The sequence below is a fragment of the Pterocles gutturalis genome, unplaced genomic scaffold (genome assembly GCF_000699245.1).
Source record: "Pterocles gutturalis isolate BGI_N339 unplaced genomic scaffold, ASM69924v1 scaffold8504, whole genome shotgun sequence".
NCBI lineage: Eukaryota > Metazoa > Chordata > Aves > Pterocliformes > Pteroclidae > Pterocles > Pterocles gutturalis.
Genome location: NW_010128119.1, coordinates 1 through 10,118, shown reverse-complemented (window position 1 = coordinate 10,118; position 10,118 = coordinate 1). Strand labels below are relative to the sequence as shown.

At 45.0% G+C, this 10,118-nt stretch overlaps 1 protein-coding gene across 1 annotated transcript; it reads left to right on the top strand.

Annotated features, from left to right (window-relative positions):
• Positions 1-2,352: 2,352 nt before the first annotated feature.
• On the top strand, positions 2,353-10,111 carry LOC104458052 (transmembrane protein 182-like; the record flags this gene model as incomplete). The annotated part of the gene is made up of 4 exons (XM_010079498.1): positions 2,353-2,505; positions 4,973-5,090; positions 6,878-6,976; positions 9,987-10,111. Coding segments are annotated over exons 1-4 (495 nt in total), but the record flags the coding sequence as incomplete, so codon positions are not given.
• Positions 10,112-10,118: the final 7 nt, after the last annotated feature.

Sequence of the window (10,118 nt, the reverse complement as noted above, 5' to 3'; positions counted from 1 at the left end):
TTTTTTTTTAACCTGAAATAGAGAAGGAAGGGGGGTGCAGAGGTTGGGTGACCCCTGGATGAGTGGGGCTGAAGGAATTTGCTCCTCTGGCAGCCCCCACAACTGCTGGCCTGAGGATCCAACACCATCTGGGCTGGCTGGGTGCAATGAGGTTGATGTCTAATTGAAAAAAAATAATCAAGGTGAATGGAAGGAAACATAAAGGGGCTGTAGACATAAGGCAGCTGGCAGTGCCCCAGGCATGTTCTCATTGTCCATCACGTCCAGGAATTTCTCAGATCCTAATAGCGATGAGCACGTGCGTGGGGCTGTGCCAAGGAGAAGGGAAAGCTTGTTGCATGGAGAGATGTTTTGACTTTGCAAACTGAGTTCCTATTCTGCAGCCTAGGAATCTGGGAAATGTTTGGCTGGGCACATAAGAGCCCGTGAGGAGCCAAGGCTGGGCACCAGCAATGCTCGGCTGCAGCCACGCAGGGGATTTTCTGCCAATGGGGTCGACAATTGTTGAGGACACCTTCCAAATGGCAAACGGCGCTAACTCGTGAACGCACATTAGCATAAATACAGCAGCGCCAAATACAGCTGACTAAAAAGCATAGATGTGGAAGTATGCATTAATCCCTTTTATTTTAAAATACATGAGTGCCCACTTTGCATTTTAATTTTATGCCATTGCAGTGCAGTCTGCAAAAAAAGTCCTCACTTCTGGTGTGCAAACCCTTGTCTTCACTGAGCTCCTGAAGGAGCATTGCCAAATCTCCCTCCGTCAGTAGTGTTCAGCTTTGAGATATAGATCACAAGAATAGATGGCAACCGATTTTCTTTGTGACTTCAGACAGGTTTAACCAGGATTATGTTAGTTAAACAGCAACTGATTGTAATGACACTTATCGAAGATTAATTGGGTGATAGATATATGGCAATTTGTATTTGATCGACCACTTTATGTTCAATACCAAGAGATCATCTCATTGAGGCAATCATCATCTGCAAAGTAACCAAATGACTGTGAGATGGTATGTTTTGAAGTTCAGAACTATGGAAAAAGAGCAGATGCGCTGGGCTGCCCAGGGATGGGCTTGGAGAGCGTTGGTACGTGTAGGTAAGGGACAGCCAAAGGTGATGGAAAATGCAGAGGACAGAATAAATTATTATACTTTAAAGCCTGTTGTGCTTATGGAAGAAGAGTGAGCATATTCATCCATCCACATGCCTCACCAGGTGGCTACAAGTGTAGTCAAAATTTTAGCCAGCCCTCTCCAGTTCCCCTAACTGGTGTGCAGTTTCTCTGAGATACTCGTATGTTCACAGTTAACTTTATTAAATTCATTTAGAAATTAGTTTGGCCACACAAAATCCTATAGGATAAGGAAGTCAACATCTTTATCTCTCCCCCTTTTTAGAACAGGTCATGACATAATCTAGGGTTAGAAAATCAGAACTTGGATTTTCACTGTGATTTAAATTTCCTCCCCCAGCCTCCTGGCATGTCACAGGAATATAGTTATTGCCCTACAGAAATTATAATTTTCCCAGTCTGGCATCAAGTTCCTGGCAGTGATTTACAGCAGATGCTCCAGCAGAAGACAAAAGCATTAGGAACCAAACAGCAGCAAAATTCCATGCAGGAATGTCCTTGTCCCCGTGGGACACTTCTTCCCCAGCAGGCTCGGGCGGTGGGAGGGGTATGGATGCTATACAGTCCGCTCTTCTGTGTCAGGAGAGAGAACATCCTTCTACAGCTGCACAGCAGGACACTCTGGTTATATTGGTACGTCCACACAATTTTAACACTCCTTGTCTGGCTAGATGGTCTCTAGGGTCCCTTCCAACCCAATCCATTCTATGATGGGGACCTGCCTGATTTAAATGTGTTTGCACGGGTTGATTGCATCACTTCTGAGCTCACCAAGATTTTAAGAGACATTTAAAAGATATCACCAATGTTTTAATGCTATTGCTTGGATTTAAAACCTCTCCAGCGTTCTGGGCGGTTCTGCATTGTGACCGCCCGTCACCTACAGACCCTGCCTGCCCATCCAAGGCTCGGGGCTCCCTGCACCACTCTTCTGGAACACAGAACACAGCCATGTGGTTCATTTGGAAATCTTCCTGCTCCCTCTCAATAGCTATTTGTCATGTTCCTTAATGCCACAGCTGTTTGGTTCCACCAGGTCATCTGCTTTTATTAGTCCTCTTCCCCCCACGCACTGAAACTCACACCAGCCAGGAGAAGATTATTATCCGCGGCCAAAAATAGCGCTTCTCTCGTCCCCCTCTTCCAGCGACCCGGGAAACTTCGGCGTTTTGCTTCTTTTCTGATTTCCCATTCTGCTGTCCACCTGCTGCCCCATGAAGGCTGGAGTAGCCGCCCTCGCAGCCGGGATCCTCGGCGGCACCGGCGTCTTGCTCTTCCTCATTGCTTTTGGGACAGATTACTGGCTTCTGGCTACGGAGACCTGCGGCGTCTTCCAGAGTGGCAACAGCACCCTGCAGAGCGTGGAGGTAAACTCAGAAATCTTGTCTGCCTTTGGAAAAAAATGACTTATTTAAATAATTTAAAGTTTTAAATGTTTAAAGTTTTAAAATTTTAAAGTTTTAAATCTGCAATAATATTTATGCTCATTGAAAGTGACCTGCTAATTAAAAAATATACACAATTTTAGATATAGTTATATATATAAAATATCAGCCTGAGCTGATTTTAAAATCCAACCCAGCATTTCCCCAGTATGTAGCATTTTGACTGAAGGAAAGCGCGTGTAGGAAACATTGAGACAGCGCCTCTGTAATCTGGCAGATATGAACATGAGGGAATGAAAGGCAAAAAATGTAAGAGCTTTACTTGTTGACAGCATTTACCTCTGAAGACAAAAGATATCTCCTGCTATTTGCTATTAAAACATTTCTCCCTCTGTAGTTGCTTCATTTAAAAATAGTTTGTGTTTTAAAGTGCAGGGCTTGGCAATCATTTACCTCTGAAGCGATGTGACTGCAGCACAGACAGAAAACAAAAGAGAACATCAGGTGCGGAACAGAGCAGGCAAGAATTCCTGCCTGTCTAACAAGAAGAGGCCTCTATAGTTTAAAATTAAGATTTATATAGAATTTTAGAATTTTCAGAATTTTTGAAGGACGATTTGGTATTTTAGCGCTAACTGCTGGCATCACTTATCATTGTCTAACTCTTCAATGGAATAACAACCAGATCAGTTCCTCGAGCCTCCCACTCTTCAAAAATGTTTTTGTGCCGATCAATGTGTGGTTTCAATTACAAAATGACAGGAAGATCCTTGTTGTGTGCAGACTTTTCGTTACTTCGAAGTTCAACCCCATTAGGTTTCATTTTTTTCTGGTGTGGTGAGTCACGCTGGGTAAGCGTCATGATGCCAGTGAGAAATATTTTCTTTCTTTTCAGCATCCCATAATCAAATGTAGGACACTGTTTGCTTGAGTCGTGTTTCCAAATGACTTTCTCTATTGAAAAAAAAGTCATGATAGAAAAAATGCCTGGCAGAAGACACTGTCTTTACAGTTTAAAGCAGGTCTGTAAAGCCCTGGAGATGTCAGAGTCCCGGGTGGAGAATTGCTGCTCAGGTTTTGGGCACTTGGGAAATGACAATGTTAATTGTTTCAGATTTTTTGTTTATGCTATTATCTTTTAAAGTGGAGAGACTAGAGACGCTGCACTGCACGATGTGAATAAGCATCTCAAATATTTCAGATACGCTCTTGGCCAAGTGTTAGCATGCTTGTCTCTAAGGCAAAACAACTTCAAAAGCTCCGGGCAGAAATAGGAACTGCTCTTACTCTTTCCTCTGAGCTATTTTATTTCTATTTCAGTTACTGGTTGTGTATAATGGGCTGTGTTTTTACAGATAAGGATGGTCTCAAGTATCCGCCAAACAGCGATGAAAGGTGCCGTAGACGCACCAAGCCAGCAGCCATCCAGCTGATGGTGTTTGAGGGCTGCATGTTCCCATTACCATAGCTAGTATTTTATCCTGAAAATAAAAGGAGAATCAGGTCAGAGCTCTGGAACTGGTCATGACTTGATGCATAAAAACCTTGAGGCAGGGGAAGCGTCTTCTGTCACCACCCTACTGAGTCCTGTCTCCTTTCTCCAGTTCACAGGGTCCAAGACTGTGTGGAGCTTCTCCATCCTTCACAAAATGTAATTTTATAATGGTCATGTCTCCTTTACCCAATTGTATGTGATAAAGGCAAAATTGATTTTGGCTATAGTTTTAATAAGGTTTTAGGTAAATAGTCCATGACTCAATTTTGCAATACCCTTCCTTCTGGAAAGACCTAAATTTTGTGCTCGCAGATCTGGTCTGGGGGTTGAAGTAGACTCACCAAAAAAAGGAAGAATTGTCAACACCTCTATCCTGGTCTATGTGGGCAAAGAGTGATTTCTCTCTCATGCAGGTTTAGCGTAACTTCTACTGGGCTCAGCAAATGGAGACCAAGAATAAAACCTTTGGGCTGGTGATTGGAAGAGGCTCAATGGGGGTGTTGGAGTTGGGCTGTCTTTTGGGGTTAAAGCCAGACTTTCCATGGATCCTGCAGAGGGACAAAGACAGCTGAACTGTTGCGTTGGGTCATCCCTAAAATTGCTTACCTGGTAATCAACCTGCTTCCAACTGGTTACAACAGTTGTAAAATCTACTTAAGACAAGTACCCACCCACTCTGGCAATCAGTGGTTAAGGATATAAGAAAAAGAAGAAACTGTATTGTGAAGGTCTGCAGGACATTTTATGAGAACATTTTGTATCTCTGATAGGGCAGAAAGTCAAGGACAGCAGTTGCCTCTGTGTTCCCCAAACCCCCCACAACCAACGCAAACAACAACAAATGAAAACCCCAACAAAAAATGAAAACAGCAACTGCCTAAGCAAAAAATACACAATTTCCACCTTTCCACCATGATCAATCCCGGATCAGCTTGGGCTTTCATTCCTCCACAGGCTGAAGCTCCAACAGAGGTCAGGCAGGAGATCCTCACTTTCCACCACGAGGGGTTCTTCTGGCGGTGCTGGTTCTTTGGCGAGGGCCACTCAGAGACCATCTGGACCTTCTGGTACAGTGAGTATGATACCACTGCTCCATGTTCACAGCATTCACTCAAAGTCTGAATTTTAAACAAGCACCACAAGGGCTCCCAGGGATGAGGAAACAGTTGTCTTTATTTCTTTTTTTTTTTTCATCATCTCCCTATCAAAAGCTTGGCTCACCCTTTCTGTGCTCTTTTTTGACCTGGGTTTTGCTCTCAGAGGGTTGTTCACAGAAATGTAGGAACCTCTTGATGCCATTTAATATATCACTTGCAAAGTCTTATGGAGTGGTGGCTTCCACCAGCAAGGACAACTCTCCCCCCTCGTTTTGCTTGTTAAGGTCATTGAAATTTCATGTGCGAATAAAAAGAGATGGATGCAAAATCATTATTTTTTTTCCTGAAAGCGCATTCGCTCTTCAAAAAAAATTGAAGGACAAGGTGAAACCTGTTCTGAGGCACCAGTTGGTGCTGACTGGTGGCCCACGTGCAGTGAAGTGTGGGGTCTTGGCCCAGTGAACCACCAGAAAGAGCAAAAGAGCGAGACCACCCCACAACACCCCTGGCACCAGCCCCGCCGGCATCCAAGCCAGCAACCAGCTCACCTGCACTAGTGCACGGTGGGTAATTAGAGGAGGACAGACTTGCCCTGGGATGCCACAACCCTAGAGAAGTATTGGGGATTAAAAAAAAAAAAAAAGTTCTGCAGAAGTATTTTTTAAGCTTTGACCCTGTGCTCGCTGGTGCTTCAGTCTACTCAAAGATGCTGACATGCCCGTGGAGCAGTGTGATCACCTTGAAAGGCATTTGGCTGCAAATAATGCAGCTTCTCACAATAAATCTACTCTGCAGGGATTAAAATTTCCGATGACTTTGCTGTCCCCTGGTCCCTGACCTGTGTTTCCTGTGAAATCTTGCAGGAACAGTTACTGTCACCGTTCAACTGAATGACGTGAGATTTTTTGCACAGAAATTTTTTGATAAAAAAGGACAGGCTGGAGAGAGGGAATTTGCTATCTAATTACATTATGTGGAAATACATGATATAATATAATGTTACCTGAAGTGAAATGACTCTTTCTGATAACTGGCAAATTTGTACTACTTCTTTAGGTATTTATTATAATAGGATTGATCATGGCAAATTAATTTGCTGCTCTCATGGATGTAATAATTAATTCAATAGGTATTCCGTAGTCAATTTAGCATGAACTAATGTCCACCTATTATAAAGTGTTCCTTTGAGCTGGGGAACATATTTAAATAAGTGGCCAGCCATTAATTAATTCATTTAACATTCAATCTATTACCGTTAATCACGATAAGCCTCAGTGGTATTAATATTGATGGGGCACTTCCACTCTCCTTGTGCTTTCCCGTCTTGCAAACTGGAGGCTTTGTAAGGTACCTTGTTCTGGAACCCAAATACCTTTGTCCCTTCTGGGCCATCTGGCACATTTTCTGGATGAAAACAACAATGGGAATATTTACACTGGTTTCAGTTGCTCCATCTTTCATGATTTATGTCCACCCCAGACTCAAGCTATGAAGATGAGAAGATGTACAGGTAGCAGGCTCAGATCCTGTTATATCTTCCCTCTCTCATCATTCTTCTTTTTTTTTTTTTTCCTTTCTTTTTTTTTTTTTCTTTTTTCTTTCGAACCAGGATTTACTATCCTTCTTTACTCCCCAGCCTTTTGATTTCAGTGAGGGTTTTTTTGTAGGTTTTGCAAAATAGTACATTGCCATCTGAATACTGCAGCTGTGATTTTTGCAGAAAATAAAAGCAAACGGGGCTCTTTTTGTTGTTCTTTTCCAGCCAGCCAAGCACACCCCAAGTTCTGCATGCATGGTTACCTCTTTCCCATGCCCATCGCTCTCGGACCTTTCCCCCATCCTTCCTACGACACAACAGCAGGTGGGTCTCATTCCTCCTCCCCCAGCAGCTCCTTTCCCAGGCGATGGGGCAGAGATTTACCATGTGTGTCAGTGCTGCAGTTCTTGTTGCAAATACATGTGGCCAAGCATGACTAAGACTTTTGGCAAGCTCCTTTACAAAATAACCTTTCTCAGTTGACTGTCCCAAGCTGTGAGCACATCGAGATGTTCTCCCACATCTTCCATGCCTGGCCATGAGCTCTGCACCCTCCTGCTGGGTGCTCAGTACCCACTCCTATGGGCAAGGGAGGATGCTAAATCCACCTTCTCCCACCTCCTTGCTTACTGGGAGGAGCTGGAGGCAAAGGGCTTCTGCCCCATGGCCAAATCCGGATCCTGCAGGAGAGCAACGCAAATAATTTCTTCTGGGCTCCAGCCTTGTTGCAGTCCAGTGCTGACGCGTTTCCAGAGTTTCTGGGAGAGCTCTGGTGTTGATTTGTTGCAAGGCAAACTGAACAAACACTGGAAAATCAGCTAAAGACCAAATTGTTCAAAGATCCACCTAAGTGACTGGCTTATTTTAATACACCGAGTACGACACAGTTGGAGAGCTGTCCTTTCAACTGGTTCCCTTTCTATTTGTGTTTCTCTGTATTTTCAGAGTTCTTTAATGAATCAGCTGCTGGTAGGAATTTTAATTTGCTAAATTGGTGGCAGCAGCTAGAATTAATTCAATGATCTTTGTTGAAATGAATTGATTTCTTTAAATAGTGTGCATCACTCTGCGTTGCCTCCGGGGATCTGGGGCAGGCATACTGCAAAAACAAACATCTTGACCTTTTCCTTAGCCTTTAGCAGTACCTTTTCTATTTTTATATGGGTTTTTTTATGAGGAATTAATTTAAAAAGAAATTGTCAGTAGGAGCATGTGAGGGAGAGCAGCTAGTTTCATTTGCTGTGCTGTGCAGGATTCCTGCCTTGGGGAACATGCTGTGGTGTAAAATGGATACAAGGACCTGTCGAGGGCAGAAGGAGGAGCCCGTGGCAGGCTGTGTGCGGCAAACACGCGAGTTTAGCTGTGGGTTTTTATCTCCTTGGGAGAGGCAGGCGTGACGTCTAGTTTCTGAATGATCTCGCTGATAGACACACTATTTTTTCCGTACTAAATAAAGGGCCCTGGAGTCATCTGTCCCTGCCCGTCAGTCCATGCTATGAAACCTCTTCAGCTGCTTCCCAGAAATGCCCCTTGGGACGCATCCAGGGAGGTGCTGGTGAGGGGCTCTGAGCAGCCCATTTTTAGTGTTGTGGTTTTGAACCCAGCTAGCAGCACACAGCCGCTTGCTTACTCTCTCTCCTCCTGGGGAATGGGAGAGAAAATTAAAGTGGTAAGGGAAAAAGAGACTTGTGGGTTGAAATAAGAACAATTTAATAACTAAACTACAATAATATTGGAAATAATGATAATAATAATAATGATGTTAATAATAGTAATATATACAAATGAGTGACACACAGTGATACTGCTCACCACCCAATTACCAAGGCTCTTTCCAGAGCAGAGAAGCTGGAAAGTCCCTGACTGTCCTGGCAGCAACTGTAAACACCACTGTATTATCAGCTTTCTTCTCAACACAGATCCAAAGGCAGCCTCTCACTAGCTACTGTGAAGAAAGTTAACTCTGTCCCAGCCGAAACCAGGACAAGGGGCTGCACCCTGGGGTGCTGGGGGGCTCCTGGCACCCACCCTGGTGTGATCCAAGGAACTGAGGGTGGCTCAGCACCCATGTTTAGGGCAGTGGGAGCATCGGGCTCCTCTGCTGCACCAATCCCGCTGCAAAGCATTCAAACGTCTGCAGAGAGAGATGCTTCTGCTGTTAAAACTTGTTTTATTTCAAACCAGTCCATCCTCGTATGCAAATGATGACAAAACCTCATCCAAGAAGAGGGGTCCTCCAGCTATTACCTGCTCCAGAGATAATTCTGCCTTATCTGCATCCTCTTAGGCTCCCTGAGAGAAGCGGGTGACGGGAGGTTAAACATGAAAATGAATTCTGTGGTTTTGGAGAGTTCAAGATACTTATCTCTCCCTAAGTGGCTCTCCTGACAAAATGGTTTCAAATGAGGAAAACGCATCTTCTCTGTATCATTTTTCTTTCAAGTGTGAATAATTTCAGCATTACCCGCTTGCTCGTGCTTGGCTTAAATCTCTCCAACTGGTGCTTCTGGAAAACAGCAGCCAGAGGGGGATGCGGTGGTCCGAGGGGTTGGATAAATCGGGGGAGTGGGGAGCAGGGTATCGGAGGATGTCTGCCTGAAGACCACCACCTTTGGCCAAGGTTTATGGCAGGGACTGGAAGAGGCTTGGTTACTGGGAGACTGAAATTAGTGGGCTATGTCCCATCCCGCAGGACGTGATGGACGCAAGCTTGCTCAGCTCCAGCTGGTGTGGTTGCAGAAATCACGGTAAAACCCCCAGATGCCGTGGGTGAAGAGGCAGCTGTTCTCCTGCCCTGTTCTTTCCCTTGGAGTCAAGCGAGGCCACCAATGGGAGAAATCCTGAGCCCCTGTTTTCCCTGCAGCCCCGCTAACAAAACCCACCTTTATTTTAAACCAGGAACCTGGCACCTTCTCTAAGTGTTAATTATAACGGAACAAAGCTTTGGGCTGATTCCACCTCTCCAAATTTTGCTATTTTCTTTCCTTTCTTGCCAGCCTCTCCAACCCCCTCCCCCAGGCACAGCTAAGCACCGTGTCCTTTCCTCTCACCCCCTTTTGCGGTGTGCTTCCCTGGCAAACCCTTCCCACCCCTTGTCCTCATTCCAATCCCATTGTGTAGGGCATGACATCCAACCCCAGCTTGCACCAGTTCCAGGCATGCTGCACCCACACCACAGCAGGGAGTTAGCAAAGCAGGAGCTCCAGCTCTACTTCACGTGAACAACATTCCCAATTTTTGCTTTTACAGTTGCTGAAGCAGGAGTTAAGCACGGACTTCTGAAACCCTCCTTTTCCTCTCTTTTCCCCTAACTTGACTTTTTTCGCCCATGCAGTGTACAGAGGCTTCTGGACGGCGTTCATCCTGCTGGCTGTCGCCGCCGGGCTGGTGGGAGGGCTGCTCCTGGTGTGCGGCGTGCCCTTCGGCAGCCCCCGCTCCTACAAAGTCGGAGGCGGATTCCTCCTGG